Below are 20,968 nucleotides of genomic sequence, written 5' to 3' on the forward strand. Positions count from 1 at the left end.
TTGGTAAACATCTTCTCTCTTCTTCCTAGTGGTCTCCCCAACAAACTGAGGTCCCTTCTAATCCATACTTTCCAATCATTGTTAGAATGATCTTTCTCTCCCCAAGGACTGTGCTTAGTCTTAATATAGCCCACTTCACACTATCTTGTAATTACTTGTATTCTGTACTGGAATATAAGTTCCAGGGGTACAGGAATTTTTATCTTGCCTATTTTGGGATCTGCAGCATTAAGCATGGTATCTGCATTATAGGAACACTCCATAAATGTTTACTGAATAAATGAATGATTGGACTGAGCTTCAGCTTGATGGTTAGCAGCAGCTCAATAAAAAGGTTAAAACTATTCAAACCTTAATTTTTTTTCCTGACAGATAAATAAGGTTACTGAAGTATAAGAGGTGGGAAAAGTTAATTTCAATTATTTTATTTGAAAACTTAAATTTTGGGGCACCTGGTTAAGCATCTGCCTTTGGCTCAGGTCATGATCTCGGGGTCCTGGGATCGAGCCTCCCATCGGGTTCCCTGCTCAGTGGGGAGTCTGCTTCTCCCTCTCCCTCTACCCTTTCCCCCTGCTTGTGCCCTCTCTCACTTTCTCATACTCACATTCGCTCTCTCTCGAATAAATAAATAAAATCTTTTTTTAAAAAAAAGAAAACTTAAATTTTGTGAGTGGCTATTGTGGCTTAGGAAAATTGACAAGACCCAATCCCTCAGTAATATTCATTTTTTTTTGCCAAAACATTAAGTTGCCTTTCAAATAGTATATTTGGGGACTTGTACATTGGAAAATATAGATAGCCACCCTGGGTAGGGTTATGCTTGTCCCTAGAGTTTTATACTTGCTCAGAGTCAGGTTTTATTCTGGAGACTTGTGGCAGCAGCCATAGTTGCTTTAGCAGCACAATAACCACACAGAACAAAGGCACCTCTTTGATTTACCTGGTGCTTATTCTGTCAAATGGTAGATTTAATAAACAGAGAAAGGAACCAAGGGAAGGTGCACCGTAACAATGTGTAAATAACACTTCAGAATTAACAATAGAGGAGTTGAATACAGACAGCTTCTAATCAGCAACCAAATATTGAACATTTTAAGGGAGCAATACACAGATATGCTCAGTGTGGCAGTCAAGTTAATCAAAAGAATGAATTTCAGCTTTTCAACATTAATTTCAAAGCATTAAGAACACCGAGGTCTAGGGGCGCCTGGCTGGCTTAGTCAATAGAGCATGCAACTCTTGATCTCAGGGTTGTGAGTTTGAACCCCACGTTGGGTATAGAGATTACTTAAAAATAAAATCTTTTTTAGGGCACCTGGGTGACTCGGTTGGGCAACTGCCTTCAGCTCAGGTCATGATCCTGGAGTCCTGGGATCGAGTCCCACATCGGGCTCCCCGCTCAGTGGGGAGTCTGCTTCTCCCTCTGATCCTCCCCGCTCTCGTGCTCTCTCTCTCATTCTCTCTCAAATAAATAAATAAAATCTTTTTAAAAAAAAGAACACTGATTTCTAATCTTTACTGCCTTATATTAACCACAGACATCATTATTTTCACTGGCATTCACTAATCATTACAATTTGGGGGGAGGGTCAGAGGGAGAAAGAGAATCTTAAGCAGGCTCCACACCCAGCGCAGAGCCCCATGCAGGGCTGGACCCCGAGATCATGACCTGAGCCAAAATCAAGAGTCGGACACTTAACTGACTGAGCTACCCAGGCACCCCATTACAATTTATTTTTAAGTGAAAAAACAGTTACTGTATTATAAAAGAATAGTTTTGGGCACTCTGAAACTTAATAGTTCACAAGGAAAAGATGAGATCTTGAGGAAAAGATGAGATTCTCTGTATCATACCAAACCTTGATATGAATTGTAATTGTTACTTTCCTTTCACCCTTTTTTATCATTTTATTATTTTTTTCCATCATGATAAGTGTACTCTTTAATCCTCATCCCCTATTTTACCCATCCCCCCACCTACCTTCCCTCTGGTAACCATCAGTTTGTTCTCTATATTTAAGAGTCTGTTTCTTGGTTTGCCTTATTTTTCTTTGTTCATTTGTTTTGTTTCTTAAATTCCACATATGAGTGAAATCATATGGTATTTGTCTTTCTCTGACTGACTTATTTCACTTAGGATTATACTCTCTAGCTCCATCCATATCATTGCAAATGGCAAGATTTCATTTTTTTATGGCTGAATAATATTCCATTGTATACATATACCACCTCTTCTTTACCCATTCATCTATCAGTGGACACTTGGGCTGCTTCCATAGTTTGGCTATTGTAAATAATGCAGCAACAAACATAGGAGTGCTTGTATCCCTTCGAATTAGTGTATTTGTATTTTGGGGGGAAAATACCTTGTAGTGCAATGATTGGATTGTAGAGTAGTTCTATTTCTAATTTTTGAGGAACCTCCAAACTGTTTTCCACAGTGGCTGCAGCAATTTGCATTCCCACCAACAGTGCAAGAGGGTTCCTTTTTCTCTACAATCTTGCCAATACTTGTTTCTTGTGTTTTTCATTTTAGCCCTTCTGACAGCTGTGAGGTGATACCTCATTGTGGTTTTGATTTGCAGTTCCCTATGATGAGTGATGTTGAGCATCTTTTCATGTGTCTATTGGCCATCTGTATGTCTTCTTTGGAGAAATGTCTGTTCATGTCTTCTGCCCATATTTTAATTGGATTATTTGTTTTTTGGGTGTTGAGTTGTCTAAGTTCTTTATATATTTTGGATACTAACCCTTTATTGGATAAATCATTTGCAAATATCTTCTCCCATTCAGTAGGTTGACTTTTAAGGGTTTTTTTTTTTGTTTTTATTGTTTCTTTCACTGTACAGAAGTTTTTATTTAGATGTAGTCCCAATAGTTTATTTTTGCTTTTATTTCCTTTGCCTCAGGAGACATATCTAGAAAAGTGTTGCTATAGCCATTGTCAGAGAGATTATTACCTGTGCTCTCCTCAAGGATTTTTTATAGTTTCAGGTCTCACATTTAGGTCTTTAATCCATTTTGAGTTTATTTTTGTGTATGGTGAAAGAAAGTGGTCCAGTTTCACTCTTTTGCATGTGGCTGTCCAGCTTTCCCATTGTATATTCATTCCTCCTTTGTCAAAGACTAATTGACCACATAATTGTGGGTTTATTTCTGGGTTTTCTGTTTTATTCCATTGAATCTATGTGTCTATTTTTATGCCAGTACCATACTGTTTTAACTACTACTGTTTTATAATATCTTAATTTTGTTAACAACAACAAAAAAATCCTACAGACTTATACCCCAGGATGATTTAATCCCTATAACACTTAAGAATTACTACAAGGCTGAAAAGTGCCCCCTTACCATTTAATAAGGAGAAATAGTTCTTCAATATCTAAAGCAATCCCATTTTCCCTATTTTCTCTAAATATCTCCCTCTACGCTTTTAATAATGCCCCAAACTTCTTGATTTGAATTTGATAGAATATTTGATGTGGAGAAATAAATTGTTAAAAATCATTTGACAGTATTTATACACAGAAGCTTGGGCTTCTCCATGGTGAGATTATGTTGTCAGAATATGACACAAAATGACAATGATGTCATAAACCCCTAGAACAGGCTGAACCCTATCAAATACAGTAGTTTCCTTGGTAGAAGAAACATTTGAACAAATCCCTGGACATGAATCTTTTTATTTATGTCCTACTTTTGTCCCTTTGGACAAACAGTTGTTTAAATACAAACCAAACTAATGGATCTTCTACTACAGGTATGTGCCTAACCTTAAAATTTAGAAATTAGGATCTATTATATTATGCACTTGAGCTTTAATTAGACAAGCTAGCTGTGTTTAAGAAATCTGCTGTTTCTTGGATGTTACCATTAGTAGGTCTTTAAGAATTTATAGGATGATCTCACTGATATGAGGAATTCTTAATCTCAGAAAACAAACTGAGGGCTGCTGGAGTGGTGGGGGGTGGGAGGGATGGGGTGGCTGGGTGATAGACATTGGGGAGGGTATGTGCTATGGTGAGCACTGTGAAGTGTGCAAGACTGTTGAATCACAGAGCTGTACCTCTGAAACAAATAATACATTATATGTTAAAAAAAAAAAGAAGAAGATAGCAGGAAGGGAAGAATGAAGGGGGGGAAATTGGAGGGGGAGACGAACCATGAGAGACTATGGACTCTGAAAAACAGACTGAGGGTTCTGGCGGGGAGGTGGGAGGATGGGTTAGCCTGGTGATGGGTATTAAAGAGGGCACGTTCTGCATGGAGCACTGGGTATTATACACAAACAATGAATCATGGAACACTACATCAAAAACTAATGATGTAATGTATGGTGATTAACATAACATAAAAAAATAGGAAAAAAAAAGAATTTATAGGAAAACACCTGAGAGTTTTACTTCTGTGTGAAAAATCCAAGCAGCACAGAAGCATAGGGTATAGACATATTGTCCCCCTTCACTCCCCTTCCCCACCCAAATCCACCAACCCCTGCCCTCAACTAATCTAGTATGGTACCTAACATATAGTAGGCTTCAACAAGAGTTTTTCTTGTCCTACCCCCTTTTCCACCATATACATTCACACACAAACATTAACGCTCAAGTACATTCACATGTGCAAGACATACATACATTCAAAAACCTAGGTAATGGGGTGAGCAAACCATGATGCAGGGGTAACCAAGGTAATTGTACTGATTAGCCAGAGATCTGGCATCTAGACTGTGGCTGGGGATGTGATAGAGGGAGGAAAATGACAGTGGAACACTTATCATGCTTTAAAAAATCACTGGTAAAAAGATTTGATTTTGACCTTTAGTGGCAAATCACTATCAAATGGAAGATAACACATTTTCTGGTGAAACAATCTCTTTGACAGGAGCTAAGCACGTTGAATCAATGGAGACCAAAATGGACAACTTTAGGAGACGTCTACTCGTTATCATAATTGGTATTATGATCATAGCTTTTGTCTTTACCTGTTTTTGTTTTCTCCATTACAATTGTATGAGCAACGAGGCACCCAAAGCAGGAACGTAAGTTTTACACCCTTAAATTAAGAATGCAAGTTGTGTGTATACATATAGTGGAGATTTCACTGCTGTTGTGGTTACTTAATGTTAACCCCAGACTTCTAAGGAGTTAATCTTGTGGGTGGATACCTTCACTTCAATAATATCAGCTCTTAAATATTCTCAAGTACATTATCAATTTTAGCGTATTCTAAAGCTATCTCTTAACTGAGGGTTCAGCTGAGCCCCAGGCTATTAATTTCATTATAAATTGAGTCTAGGAAAAGAGGGCTTGACTATCCAAATAAGACAGGGAGAATAAAGAAGGGGAGAGACTGAAACCAATATTGCACTGTATGTTACCTAGCTAGAATTTAAATAAATAATTTGAAAAGAGGGCATCTGGGTGGCTCAGTTGGTTAAGCGACTGCCTTCGGCTCAGGTCATCATCGCAGGGTCCTGGGATCGAATCCCACATAGGGCTCCCCCTGCTCTGTGGGGAGCCTGCTTCTCCCTTTCCCTCTGCCTGTCACTCCCCCTGCTTGTGCTCTCTCACTGTCAAATAAATAAATAAAATCTTTTAAAAAAATAAAAAAATTTTTGAAAAGAAAATAAAGAAGGGGAGAGAGAGGGAGTTGGGTCTCTGTATTCCAAAAACAATAAAACATTTTGGATAATCTACCATTTTAAGACATAATAGCAAAAATTATTCACTGTTGTTCTTGTCTCATTCCCTGCCTTTCACATAGGAGAATCAGGCTGGCCCTGATATAGTGGTTCCCTAAAAATTTCCCAATATAAGGACCGATGACTAAAATACACCAATGCTCTATTCCTTTAGTTTTAGAGGAATATTGTGAATATAAGTATGCATGGATAGATAACTTGATGGTGTAAATATGATAGGAAGGAAACAGCGAATATGGTCTGAAGAGTTTATTCTTTCCTGATGACAAGTTGTGACAGTTGTCTATGAGTTGCATATCAACCTGTGACTTTTTTTAAAAAGATTTTATTTATTTGAGAGAAAGAGCACAGGGCGGGGGGGTGGGTAGGAGAGGGAGAAGCAGACTCCCTGCTGAGCAGGGAGCCTGATGAAGGGCTCCATCCTAGGACCCTGGGATCATGACCTGAGCCAAAGTCAGATGCTTAACTGATTGAGCCACCCAGGCACCCCCAACCTGTGACTTTTTTTAAAGTTTAATTTCTAGAATAAGTGAAGCTCTCTTTCCTTCTCAACAGTAGACTTGAAACAACTTTGTGTCATTCCATATGTAGGCTATATGATTATCTAATGCATCTGAAATATACTCTCAAGAAAAATAAAAAGTATTCAGCATGAGTTCATATCTATAACCCAAGTCATGGCTTTTACCATACTCCAATTCTTACTGTGTTCAATTTTTCTACCAGAGCTAAAAAAAGACCAATTAAGTCTAAACTGACATAGTAGCCTGTGTTTTCTGGTGATAGCAATAGTACTCTTTTGTTTTAAGATGTCATATTCCAAATTTTCTATATTTTCAGGCTCAAGAAAGAAGATGTGACAGCCAAGTCATCCAGATCATTCAGTGAATACAAGATAGCCAGTCCATGCAGTCTAAAAAAACAATCCATGCTATCTAGTATAGACACGTCTTCTGGGCCCTCAAGTGCAGAAAAGTCATCCATACCATCCAGTGCCAAAAAGTTAATCGGGACCTCGAGTCCAGGAAAGCAATGTATATTATCTAGTACAGAAAAGTTAAACAGGCTATCAAGTCGAGAAAAGTTACATAAGCCATCAAGCCCACAAAAAACATTCAGGTCAACCCACCGAAGGAAGTCATATAGAACACGTAATCTAGAAAAGGCACATAAGCTAGCTCATGCCCGTAAGCTAGGTGGCCAGGCCTGTTCATCCTATCCAAATAAGGTAGTGAGGCCACCTTGGCCAGCCAGTCTACAACATCCAGTCAGGCCAACCAAGCCATCCCATTCACAAAAGCAAATCTTGCCACCCAGGCGGTCCAGTTTACAGAAACTAACCAAATGCCCTAGACATCGTAATCTAAAAAGGTCAGTTAGTACAGGTAAGGCAGGCATGTTATCTAGGCCTCGGTTAATCAAGACTTGTCGATGCTATAAGGAAAAATGCCTAGTTTGCCGAAATTCTTCTGAGCCTTTGGTCAATATTTCTGAGACAAAGGACAGAAATGCTCAAAACTCACCTTTTCCAAGTGAAGCGAAGTCTTTTTCCAAGTCCTTTCATAAGGGAGATTACAGAGACAATGTATCCTGTGACAATGTGAGCAGCAGTGATATCCCGACATATGACAGTGATGACAGTGATAGGGAGATAACCATTATTTGCAACATAAAATGCAACAAAGTTATCCTTAAAGGCATCCAAGATAATTAAGGACTCAATAAAAATAAAAACCACATGTGATAAAGCAAACTTATACCAACTATTTTATGCTCACCACCTTTAAAACACTGATAGCAGGAAATCTATTTGCAATCATTATTGAGATTAGTCTTACCCATCTTGGAAGCAACTTATTTAAAAAATAGTAATTAAATGCATGGCATAACAAATGACTTGACTGTAATTATTATTGCATTCTAGAGGCAAAAGGCTCCTTATATGTGTCTTACTTAGATCTGGTCACTTGGATGGGAACCATGAGTATACACACACATGCAAATCTAAAAAGGAATTGCAAGATGGGTACCCTGGACTCCTATTTCCCTTGGATTAGCCCTCACATGAAGTCTCAACCCAATTAAGTTTTTTTTTAAGTTGATTTTTTAATAGTTACACACAGTCCTCACAGTTTAAGACTGTCTTCCTGTAGTGCCCAGTGCTTGGCAGAAATGGCTCTTGTGTGCTTAGTTCTTTAGGGAAACTCCTGATAGCCATTTCTAACATCACTGTCTCCTTCACTGCTACTTACTGCGGTGACCATTTAATAAGGTATGCAAATATGGAGTCACTATGCTGTATACCTGGAACTAATACAATATTGTATGTCAATTATTCTTTAATTAAAAAAAGAAATATTGTGGGGCGCCTGGGTGGCTCAGTCGTTAAGCGTCTGCCTTCGGCTCAGGTCATGATCCCAGGGTCCTGGGATCGAGCCCCACGTCAGGCTCCCTGCTCAGCTGGGAGCCTGCTTCTCCCTCTCCCACTCCCCCTGCTTGTGTTCCCTCTCTCACTCTCTCTCTCTGTCAAATAAATAAATAAAATCTTTAAAAAAAAAAGAAATATTGAATGCAATAAAATTAATCAGGTCATGTTAACAAAAAAAATAATAAATAAAAAGCATTGTGGGCGCTATGGACTTGATTTCCTACTGGTATTGCCCTTTTTTAAAAGACAAACTAGAAAGGGTTAGAATTTTTCTCGGTTAGAAAAGCCTGGTCTTTTTAAAATTCACAAATACAAGTGAAAGTTCTGATTAAAATTGTAAACTGTTTACTATTTTTAAAAGTTCAAACGTATACAAAAGTAGATAGAGCAAGTAGTATAATGAACGCCCATATAAGTATTCCTCAGATTCAACAGTTATCATTACGTGGCCAACCTTATTTCATTTATACTCTTATCCATTCCCCTTCCCATTTATATCTCTAATGATGATGACTTTTAAAAAATACATACACACAGGGGCGCCTGGCTGGTTCTATTGGTGGAGCCTGTGATTCTTGATCTTGGGGTTGTGAGTTTGAGCTCCATGTTGGATGTAGAGATTACTTTTAAAAAAGTACATGCACACACTACCATTATCTCACCTAAAAATTAACAATAATTCCTTAATAGCAATTATCCAGTCAGTATTCAATTTTCCCCATCCATCTCCTAATTTTTTTTTTTAATGGCTGCTCTGTTCAGATGATCTGACCAGCATTTGACAGCATCTGAGGCTGAGTTTCAAAATTACAATTTCACTGGCTAATCTGGCTTCATATTGTGCAAAGATTTTGGAGTTAATCTGAGTTGTTAGTAGCCTCAAAAATAGTAAAAGTTGAAATTGTACGGTTTTCAGTTTAAATTCAACCAACATCTTAGTAGGCAAAACCAAATAATCTAAGCTCTATTCCCTTTCCCATTTTGAAGTCTAGAGATTTGTAATACTTTAAAATCTGTGAATATTAATATCTAATTAAAATGACTAACTGCCAGTGATAACCAATGATAATGACATCTTAAGAACAAGTTATATGCATGAGTATCTATGTTCCCTTCTAAACCACATTTAATTATAGAGTAGGATTCTACAGAATATTTGAAGCTCAGTCAATATGCAAAATTCTAATGCATTAATGGGGGCTGCATACATAAAGCCAGTATAAAATAAGTAATAAAAATATGTACTATGAGTCAGAGAAGAACTTTAGCAAAAAAAAAAAAAAAAGTTTACTAGTGGAAACTCACCCAAGCTAATAATTAAAATAACTAAGTCCTATCACTTTAACAGACAGTCTTCAGTATTTCTTGGAAATGTCCTGATTTAAGTAAGAGAGCTTCTATTTCCTGGCTTTCTTACAGCATTGTCTCATCTCTCATGGTACCTTGCTCCTTCCTTCTATCTCGCTCTTTTTTCTTTTCCGCTGTTCAGCAAGTCAGGATCATGTGTTCAGTGGGCCCATGGCTTCCTTACATTTCCATTCTCCCTTCAGAAGGCACTGTGAAGCCAATTTCAAACGTGGCACTTCCCTCTCAGACCATCCCCACTCTCTTCCTGTTGAATCCACCTTCCTTAACACTCATCTCCACAACTTATACCTTGCTCCTGGCTATGGGACTGAAATGAATTATATTTTGCTCCTTTTATTTAGTACAGCTCTTTCTAAAAACCCATCACTTAAAAAGGTTAGATTTCAAACATTTCTCACATATATTTTCTACATGAAACTATATGATCATGGAGCTGAAACGATGCTTTGAGATCCTCCCTTCTATCCTCCAGTGGGAAAGGGGAGCTTAAAGAGCTGAAGGTACTTTCATTCAGCAAGAAGACCACTTTTTATCAGGGGTGGGGAGGCCAGATGAGCATGGCATGGTGCCAGGGATCACAGATCTTTAAGTGGCCAGAAAGAAGTGATACACCGCAGATGGGATGTTTATGGTAGTGTCAAGCAGGGACTTAGTAAAAGTCTTCAGCTTTATCAATTCCCCAAATCCTGCAGTCCCTGCCACACTGCGTGCAACCCCTAAAAATTAAAAGTAGCAAAGGAAGGAAAAGAGAAGTCAGAAAAAAGCTCTGTTGGAGCTTCAGCCAAGTATCTCCTTAATTGGAACTCAATATACAACCCTCAATTATTCCTGTGCTGCTGTGACCTTAGAAAACAAGGTTTAAGCATGATTAATTAGTTTTGCAATTATTTATATAATGCATGGAAAGGGCCATTTTTAAAATAAGCAAGGGCTAATTATAGCTTACATCTAAGAACTTTCAGATAGCTCTACTTGTTTAGAATTATCACCTTATGTGCCTGAATCAAAATAACACATTGAGGGGCGCCTGGGTGGCTCAGTCGTTAAGCGTCTGCCTTCGGCTCAGGTCATGATCCCAGGGTCCTGGGATCGAGCCCCGCGTTGGGCTCCCTGCTCAGTGGGAAGCCTGCTTCTCCCTCTCCCACTCCCCCTGCTTGTGTTCCTGCTCTCTCTGTGTCTCTCTCTCTCTGTCAAATAAATAAATAAAATCTTTAAAAAAAAAAAATAACACATTGAAAAGACTGTGGAAGGAGAAAAAATAAATTGCGACAAATGTCATATATAAGTATTTTACTTTAAAAAATAAAATATAGAAACAATATAGCCGTTTTCTCTGAATAGTAGAAATTTACTGATAATAAAAAAATTCATATATATCCTCTATCATCAATCTCTTCCCTTAGTCACCTATTTTCCTAGCAAAATGGACTATTTTTTAATAATTTATTGAAATGACCAAAGGCAGGTAACTGCAAAGAGTAAAAGAAGAAACAAAGACCTATTATGATGAATGGTTGGAATAATTAGTCCTGGAAATATTAAGAGTGGATTGTATCTCTCTGCCATTTTGCAAAATAAGAAAATCAAGGGGGGCCTGGCTGGCTCAGTCAGTATAGTATGCGACCCTTGATCTCAGGGTTGTGAATTCAAGCCCCACATTGGGTGTGGAGATAACTTAAAAATGAAAAAAATCTTTAAAAAAATAAAAATAAAAAATAAATAAATAAGAAAATCAATGTTAAATTGCTTGACTACAAACTGGAACATAAGAATGTGACTGAGGTTTTTATCTTTAATTTCCACATGTTCATCTAAATAAATATAAAGGCATTCACAGCTAAGTTAAATAAAATTCTAATGTACTATAAAACTAATGGTAGATATTATAGATTATTAACAATAAAGGCAGTCAACTTCTGAAAGTGATAGTTGTTGGCAAAAGGAATATATCTCTGTTGTGTAAACAAGTCTCTTTTATAAACCTTAGTTTTGTTGAAAGAACGGCAATGACAAAGAGTGGAATTGTGGAAAATAAAGCTTTCTGTGCTGATCACTTGAGGTTACTATAAGAAATAAGAAGAGCAGGGGTGCCTGGGTGGCTCAGTCAGTTGAGTGTCAGCCTTTGGCTCAGGTCATGATGCTGGGGTCCTGGGATCGAGCCCCATGTTGGGCTCCCTGCTCAGCGGGGAGTCTGCTTGTCCCTCTCTCTCTCCCTCTGCCCCTTCCCCCGCTTGTGTTCTCTTTCTCTCAAATAAATAAATTTTAAAAATCTTAAGAAAAAAGAAATAATAACAGCATATTACATACCCACTTAAAAAACTGAAGTGATGAGGGGTAAGCTATTTCAGGATCCATATGACAATCACTAGACTAGTAGACTATCAGCAAATCAGTCTGAACTACTATACTTTAATTCAAGCCACTTTTCTTGTTTCATTTACTGTTACCATGCACCAAACAATACATGTATAAAATAGAGATTTATGGTGCTCTAGAGCTTTAAATCACTTTTATGTTGTAGCCACTCTCCCAAAGAACACCTCCCCTATTCATTAAGTAGGTACTTGATGCTGGACGGGATGGAAAAAATATTTTTGTGTGGCTATGACATCCCATGGGTCCGGTATATATGCCAGATTTTGTTAGTTTCTTTTTCTAAAGCTCACATTTTGTTATATACCTCTGTTGTACCAAGGTAATATGGATCAAGTTTTATTCAAGCATAAGGCCTCAGAAGGTCTGCCACACAAACCTCCACATTGAAACACTTTGTAAGAAGTACTTGAATAAGAGGAGAAAGAAATCCAGGAGATGCTGCAAGAGATACATGGTTTATAGGCTGAATTATGTCTCTCCACCAAATTCATATGTTGAAGTCCTAACCCCCAGTATCTCAGAATGTAGCTTTATTTGGAAATAAGGTCATTGCAGGTATAATTAGTTAAGATGAGGTCATACCATAAGTAGAGTGGGCCTCTAATCCAATATTACTGGTGCTATTATAAAAGGGGGAAGTTGGACCCAGACAAGCAAACAGGGAGAATGCCATGTGAAGTTTGCAGTTATGCTGCTACAAGCCAAGAAACTACCAGAAGCTGGGAGAGAGACCTGGAAAAGATCCTTCCCTAAGCACCTTCAGAGGGGGGCATGACCCTATTGACACCTTGATTTCAGACTTCTAGCCTCTAGAACTGTGAGATAATATTTTTCTGTTGTTTCAGCCACCCAGTTTGTGGTACTTTGCTATGGCAGTCCTAGGAAACTAATATACTTGGTGAAGATTGCTATTGCCTAGGGGCACCTGGGTGGCTCAGTGGGTTAAGCATCTGCCTTCAGCTCAGGTCACGATCTCAGGGTCCTGGGATCGAGCCCCACTCAGGCGGCTGTCTGCTTCTCCTTCTCCCTCTGCCCCTCCCCCACCCCCACTCATGTGCTCTCTCTTTTTTCTCTCTCAAATAAATAAAATCTTAAAAAAAAAAAAAAGGTTGCTATTGCCTAAAAAATAGTTAAGATCAAATAATAGAAAAATATGAGGGGAGTGCTTAAGAAGGAATGTGTCCTTTACACTCATCAATTGCACTGACTCCTCCCCCTAGGAAAAGGAGTGACTAATCTGATTATTCAGAGGTTAACATGCATTAGGTCACACGTCACTAGCAGATAAGGTCACTGCCTTGAAGGGTGATTCATGTTTGCCCTGCTCTTTGCACAACCTGTGACTGGGTATGTGAGACAGCTCTGGGGTCCTCATCCATTGTGCGGGTTGGGCAAGTAGACACTCTCTCCATACACGAATATACAGGTTGGCCCCAAGATTACAATTCCAGTGGAAAGTTGGAGGCCCCCTTCCTAAGTGGAAAGTGTAAGTGGCAGCTACAATCAACCTCATAATGGCACGTGGTGTTGGGTTATTGGGTCTTAGCCAGCCACTAATGAATAAATCAGGCCTCTGTAATCACTATATTGTTTTTGATTTGGTTATTGAAGAGGAAGGAGTAGTCCTGAAAACCTGAAACAAATCCTACCCAAGAGCCACAAGTCCTGGTCAACACCACTTTAACTTCTTTTAAGAAACTCTTACAGGAAAGTTATTTTTTGCAATTGTGACATTTGTTATATATTCATGATGCTCTAAACACTATTGAGTGATGTACACAGAAGTAACATTAGTCAGACTCTGTCCCCAAACAGCTTCTATTCTTTTTTTTATCAAATATTTTATTTATTTATTTATTTATTTGAGGTGGGAGAAGGGCAGAGGGAGAGAGAATCTCAAACAGACTCCTCGCTGAGCACAGAGCACCGTGCCTGAGGAGAGGCTGGATCCCCCCAACCCTGAGATAATGACCCAAGCCAAAATCAGGTGTCGGACGCGTAACCGACTGAGCCACCCAGGCGCCCCCAGCTTCTATTCTGTGGAAGAGATAGTCCACCCCCCAAAAAAAATCTCTACTAAGATCAGCCTGAAAGAAAATAGCAAGTCTTCAAATATAGAACCAATAATAGTAAAACGTGCAATATTCTAAGCTTGCACTATTGCTGTGGCCACACTGAATCTCTAATAGAGATATTTTAGTTTAGGATTTTTACCCACACTCTAGGGTAACAGCTACTGACTTACTGGAAAAATGTCACTGTAACAGCTCAAGGAGTGAGTCCAAAGGAGGAGGACTCAGGGATAGGATTGACAGATGTAGCAAATAAAAATACAGGATGCCGGGGCACCTGGGTGGCTCAGTTGGTTAAGCAGCTGAGTCTTGATTTCAGCCTGGGTCACCATCTCAGGGTAGTGAGATGGAGGCCTGCATGGAGCCCCACATCAAGCCCTGCATCAGGCTCAGCACTCAGCAGGGAGTCTGCTTCTCTCTCTCTCCCCCTCTTCCTCTGCTCCTCCCCCCATTCATGCTCTCTTTCTCTGTCTAAAATAAATAAATCTTAAAAAAAATACAGGATGCCCAGTTAAGTGTGAATTTCATATAAACAATGAATAATTTTTTGGTATGCATATGTCAAAGAATATTCATAATTAACCTGAAATTCAAATTTAATTGGGCATCCTGTATTTTATCTGGCAACTCAGGGGGGACAAATAGGAGAATATATGTAAGCAGATTAGATAGTCAATTTGTCAACTTCTTCAGCTTTAACCTGGAGAAGCTTATAGCTTCTGAGAGGGACAGCCCTTCCTACAATGTGATTCCACTCCCCTAACAGCCACTCCCCTGAAGAACCAAAAGTAGACAACTGGCTACTTCCTAGAAGCCCAAAACTTAGTTGGTCATCAGATGTGGTTTCTTGAGGATTTTCAGTAAGAGACACAGAAACTCTAGAGAGAGAACTATGAGGATGCTTGAATTAAATAACATGTAGAGTAGGGCTGGGAAGGCATGTTAGGTAGAAAGTAGATAACAGTCAAAAGAAAGAGGAGACAGAGAAGCATAGAAGAGAGACACTATGTGGTCACTGAGAGAAAGAGCAAGCAAGCTGTTTCTGCTTGCCAATTCTAGTTTCGATCACTCTATGGCTTGACTGTTCTTCATAGTCCAGACATTTGTAATATTGTCTGTTGTATTCTTAAAATAAATGTCCCTTTCTTAAACTGGTTTCAATGAGTTTGTACTCCTTGTCACCACTGATCCTTGACTAAGACAGGTGTGAACTCTAAAGGTTAGAACAAGAATGACAAAAGGCTTCCATCTCAGGTGATTACTCTGATCTATTCACACAGCTGTGCAGAAGGCAGGATTGCAAAAGATCATGGGATTACTTCCAAATTCAGTGACAAAGAGTACCAAGATTGACTAGCATTGTCTGCTATGAACTTGGGAGTGGGGAGTGACAACATATGTGCCATATATTTGCCATCCCTACAATTGAGGAAGAAATTGAAATAAGCATACGTCTTCCTCAAACTATGCCAAAGGTCATTGTGTAACTACATGAGGGAAATGTAAGATACACAGAAAAACCCCAAATATGTGTAATTTCATCACCTATAATCACAGCAGTTTGTTGAACTTTTGCCTGTTTCTATCTATTCTTTATAGTTATGCAATCCTTAATTTCTTTCTATGGAAGGTCACCCACAGAAATGAATATAAATCATTTATTTTCCTGGCAGGCTTCGTTTGGACTATGTTGATATTTAAACAGTTCATGGAAAAGTATGTCAAGGCTATAAATAAATTCTCTGTACATTCGAGATCATGAATATTGTTTATGATCTGGGCCAAGAACAAAAGCTGATTAGGGAAATTACCATATATTCCTGAGATAGCTTTGGTTTAAACCAAAGAAGATAGTGATTTTTCCCACTAAATAATAATAATGAATAACAATAACTAATATTAATATGATAGAGTGGGCAGTTAGTTAGATATGAGCAGGGAACAAATACTTTCCAACTGATTAAAAGGGAAGAAACCAAGTTCCAAACTACAGGGAAAGATGGGGGGGGAGGAATACGCATGCATCCTTTCCTATAACCACTGCCCTACCAGCAACCTAGAGCTTCATTAAAATACATATACACTGCAGTTTTGACCTTCCCACCCCCCCACCCTCAAGGGGGATGCCTGCCATGACAGTCCCAACAAGGACCATATAGGGTCAAGAAACTCCCCCTCCAGACCAGTAGGAGGAGTCCCTTAGATGATTGGAAGCAACCTCAGTCAGAGACCACCCTACTTATGACCCATAGCCTATGCAAACATAAAAAGAAAAGACAACTCTGAGCCCCCAGTGCAACTGCCATCTCTGTGCCTGCCCACTCTCCCATCTTGAGAGTGTACTTTCTTGTTAACTGCTATTAAACTCTTGCTTACTTGAGAGTTTGGCTCTGAATTCTTTCTTGGCCAAACTCAAGAACGAAGGTCGGCATGGAGGCAGAAAAGGGACTCACCGTTGACAAATATGGCACTTCAAAGACTGCCAAAAAGTGAAATAGTCTCACATCTCTCTATTAAATACAAAATTGCTGATGTCAGGGACTCTGTACATATTACAAATACACCATCCAGGAAGCACTATCGCTAAATTGGGAGTGAATCAGGGCAATTATCGAGAGTCCTATACTTTAGGGAACACCAAACTTGTGGTAGACTGAGAAATAATTAATGGAGGCAGCCCAAAGGAGATAATGATCTAGTGAGCACTTAAAAAGAAAAAATTATTGCCTGACAAATATACACATATTTGGTTCATTGGTCTATCAACCCTTTTGTAATTTTTCTATTCCTTTAATTGAATTTCATTTGGATAACCATGTTGGGTTGGGGAGGGGAGTGTGTGTGATGGAACCTCATAGTGATTAGACCTGGCTAAAATGTCCTGTGGAAGCCTGAGGGTCAGTAAAAGTATGCCTGCCCCATGGTAATGTAAAACAGTCATTAATGATAGGAGATTGCCCAGTAGTCATGAAATGACAGTTACCAGAGAAATAGACTAATTATTAATTATGACTTTATAGCTGAGCAGGAGTTGAGACATTACCAATCAGAGTCTTAGAAGTGATCTGTAGGAGAGGAGCTAATTAACTTCTTGTGAAGAATGACAAGACCATTGTTCCTTTGAAGTCCACATTCTATCTGGTTGCCTGGGTGACTCTGTCCCATCTATATGTATGTACACACATAGAAAAAGAAGCAGTTTTACTCTGAAGATTAATGAAATGTACTGTGTAAGTACTTAATTCATTTGGTGGGTTTAGTCTTCTTTTTTTTTTTTTAATTGGTCGGTGTTCTCTGTTCTACCCAGGATTGGTTAAGAAGATTCTCATAAACCACAGATATGGTATAAGGAGGGTGGAGTAAGGAGGTACTGAATCTCAAAAAGTAGGCTGAGTGGGGCAGAGGTGACATGTGGCTCTCCCCACAACTGTAAAGAAGGTATTGGGCAGAGTAGCTGGCAGTCACAAGGTGTGATCTGAAAAGCAGGGAGTGAAACCTCACTACACACCCAAATAGTTTACCTATTGATACTTAAATCCCAATCACAATAGACTCATTATTTTGGTTCAGCATTGCTCATTCCCCGTGGTTCTTTATAAACATCTAAACACATTTCAAAGTCTCCAAATTCTTAGATTGAAGAGGTTTATCAGATCCCATTCCTCTATTCATAAGGGAGGATTGCAGAAGAGCACTGGGCTCTTTAGGTAGGGGCTAGGAAAAGGCAGTTTGAAAATGAAGGGCATGGGAGTTTGAGAAAGTCTAGTAGACACCTGTTGGGATGTCTGTCTTGCTCACCTCCACTGATTTCCTATTTTGCTGGGAGCTCTCCTTTTGAGAAGAATCTTCTGGTTTGCTGATAGTTTTCTGGGGGAGACTGAATGCCTGGCTAGGCGAGGATAAAGACACAGGCTGCACATCATAAACAGTGTCATCTAATCTGCCTGCCCATAAAGTCTGGTGTGCTGAGAACTATTCCATCATCCTGTGGAAGGTGTGTATGTGGGATAGAGTTGTAACGAACTAATATGAGTTTGCTCCTTGGTGAATCACAGAAACTACACGAGGTAGAGTGGTAGCACAAGGGAACCTTGATTTGCAGCAAATAGGGAGATCACAGGGATTAACTTCCAAAGCTGTGACTCCCTGAGCAAGGATGAATGGGTTCCTTTAATTTAGGGTTAGGATGAATATTGAGATAGGGGAGCCCTGTCATCATATGTAGAGGTGGGCATAAGGTGGTGTATGAGCCTTAAGGAAACATGCCTATACATACATTGTATGTTATGTAAATGAGGCTTGTGCTCCTCCTTGGGCAGAGATTTTTAGTATTATAATGAGGTAAAGGTAACTGTCGGTCACTCCATGGTCCATCTGTGCAGGTATGAGTTGGGAGTTAAGTTCCAGCTGGTCTGGGTGTTCTGGGCTGATGGGTAACCTTTTGTCCGGGCAGTTGCTTTTGCTTGAGTGGTAGTTTTGGTTTCCACCACAGGATGCTATGCCCTTTGGGTCTCTTGTTAAAAGATAAGCTGGAAAGAAGAGCTTAAGGAAAAATATGGGACAAATGTTGGTGGGTCTAAGCAGGTGAGCAGTAGATCAGGTCTTGGGGTCTAGCTGGTAACAGAGCCTGAGCAGCCCTGAAGGCATATGTTAGTTTCATGCACAGGTGGCCCAGACTCCCACGGCACCTCCTCCTGCCATACGGCTGCCCCTTTCTCAATCCATACCTGTGGCCTCCTGGTAAGTTACCTATGACCAAATGACTCAAGATAAAAAAGAAATACATCAGCTTGGTTTACACATAACTTTGCATAGTTAACCTGGCACCATCTGAAAGTAAAAGTAGATGACTGCAACACTACAACCCCACCATGGGGTACCCCAAAAAGATACCAGGGAAGGGAAATCTTCCCAGTGAACAGAGCTTTGAGTAGCACATCTGGTTGTCTATTATGTCTGGGAGAGATGACCTGAGGGGCAGATCTACTCTGACTCACAGGCAGTGTGACCAATGGGTTAGCCAGGGACTTAGAACAAGTTTCAAATAGCAATCCAAATAGTGCCACTTGGAAAACTGAAATTTTATCATCTTAAAAATGGTATGTAGGGCGCCTGGGTGGCTCAGTTGGTTAAGCAACTGCCTTCGGCTCAGGTCATGATCCTGGAGTCCCGGGATCGAGTCCCACATCAGGCTCCCTGCTCAGCAGGGAGTCTGCTTCTCCCTCTGACCCTCCTCCCTCTCATGCTCTCTGTCTCTCATTCTCTCTCTCGCAAATAAATAAAATCTTAAAAAAAAAATGGTATGTAAAATTCGTAAGTCAGAAGTAATTTAATAAATCATTCAATCCCCTCATCTTCCCATGGAGAAAATAAGGTACAGAGAATGTATGTGATTGGTCCAAGGGAAGCTCTAGGTAACAGCCAGAATTGACATCTCCTGGATCTCAGTTTAGGGCTCTCCCCAGAACAGCACACAGATTATCATTCATTCCTTTGTCAGCATTTCTTGAACTCCAACAACACGTCATGCTCTTCCCTGGAAATAGGGATACAGATAAATAAGGCATGGCCCTGCCCTCGAGAAGCTCTTATGTTTGTTATGTGTTTTGTGCATGTGAGTGTATTATAGTTACATCCTGTGACAAGAAATAAGTGAAACCAAAACGGCAAATACTTTTTCAAGTAGGACAGACTAAATACTTGCTGAAGAGTGCCAAATGAAATTAAAAATGCTAGAAAGTGAGCCAGTAAGAACTATATGACTTAAAACAGACACCAACAGAGATATTAATTAATTCAAGGTTGGATTTGATTATGTTAAGGGGAGTTTACATCACTATCACTGCTGGGAAGAGAGCCATTTTTAATGGATTTTGATGGCATCCTGCCTGAGTCTTAGTACCTAAATGTTAGCCTGGGTGAGATAAAATTTGAATTAAGTGATCAGGAAGACTGATGGATGGTGCAATCTGCAATTATTTTAAACAGTAGAAAGTGGTGAAATAGGACTGTTGAGTACCCAAAGGGCTTGTTAATTTTCAGATCTGAACTTCAAATTTTATTCTTTGGTTCCTTATGAGGTTACACCTCCTTCCCCAATTGACCTTTCTCACAAAAACTAAGTTCTGCTCAAAAATAGATGCTCACTCCCGTGCATCCTCTTAATCTAAGACCATTTGATTCGCTCTCTCCCCTGTCAGCCTTCTTTACTATCTTAGAGGAAAAAGTGTCCCTCCTTACCCCTCAAACCTGAGCCACATGCCCTTACCTCATTTCACACCCTGCTTCCTCAATTATCTTCTCTTTCTGAAATCTTTAGCTTCTCCTTTCTACAGAATCCTTTCCTCTCTGCTTTTACACATATATAGGTCTCCTTTCGTTTGGAAAAAAAAAAAAAGTTGCTTATCCTTATGGCCCTCCTAGTTATTGTACAATCTTTTTTCCTTCTTAAACCATCAAGCTTTGAGAATGAATGGTTTATACCTATAAGCTACAATCTGGCTTCTGGCCCGACTACCATTGAAAGTGCACTCTTAAAGCTCATGCATGGTTTCTGAAGCATTAAATGAAATAGCTTTTCTTAGTCCTGATTTCCCTTGACCAGGGATAGATTTCTGAGGTTTAGAGCATCTTATACCACATTTTCCATGCATACTGGACATTTTCAAGCATTCTATTGCTACTTCAACATAGTTAAAACTGAACTCACAATTTTCTCCCCTGATGTTCCCACAAATGATTCTCCTATGTATGACTGATGGCAAGCTCTATGAGACAGGGATCACATCGCTCGCATTCATTGCTATAGCTTCGCCATGCTGCTTGGATGTAGTCAATTGTTAAAATGAATAAACATCATTCTCCCGCTCACAGAGCCTTAATTCCTTAGAGTCATTTTGAATTCACCTCTTTCCTTTGTCCCATAAATTAAATCAGTGATCAAATGTTGTTAATTATGCCTTCAAAATATGGTGGCTAAGGGTATGGATTTGCTGTCTAGTAGATCTTTTTGACTCTTTG

At 39.4% G+C, this 20,968-nt stretch overlaps 1 protein-coding gene across 1 annotated transcript; it reads left to right on the plus strand.

Annotated features, from left to right (window-relative positions):
* Positions 1-3,672: 3,672 nt before the first annotated feature.
* On the plus strand, positions 3,673-7,418 carry CXHXorf66 (chromosome X CXorf66 homolog). Its single transcript, XM_078064764.1, has 3 exons — positions 3,673-3,760; positions 4,885-5,041; positions 6,545-7,418. The coding sequence occupies exons 1-3, from the start codon at positions 3,673-3,675 to the stop codon at positions 7,416-7,418; spliced, it is 1,119 nt and encodes a 372-aa protein (XP_077920890.1).
* Positions 7,419-20,968: the final 13,550 nt, after the last annotated feature.

The sequence above is a fragment of the Halichoerus grypus genome, chromosome X (genome assembly GCF_964656455.1).
Source record: "Halichoerus grypus chromosome X, mHalGry1.hap1.1, whole genome shotgun sequence".
Taxonomy (NCBI): Eukaryota; Metazoa; Chordata; class Mammalia; order Carnivora; family Phocidae; genus Halichoerus; species Halichoerus grypus.

Excerpts from the sequence above, each read along its gene's own strand:
- CXHXorf66 (XM_078064764.1), top strand. The coding sequence starts at position 3,673 with ATGAATCTTTTTATTTATGTCCTACTTTTGTCCCTTTGGACAAACAGT. Across the intron at positions 3,761-4,884 it reads TAATGGATCTTCTACTACAG|GAGCTAAGCACGTTGAATCA; the intron begins GTATGTGCCTAA and ends TCTCTTTGACAG. Across the intron at positions 5,042-6,544 it reads GAGGCACCCAAAGCAGGAAC|GCTCAAGAAAGAAGATGTGA; the intron begins GTAAGTTTTACA and ends CTATATTTTCAG.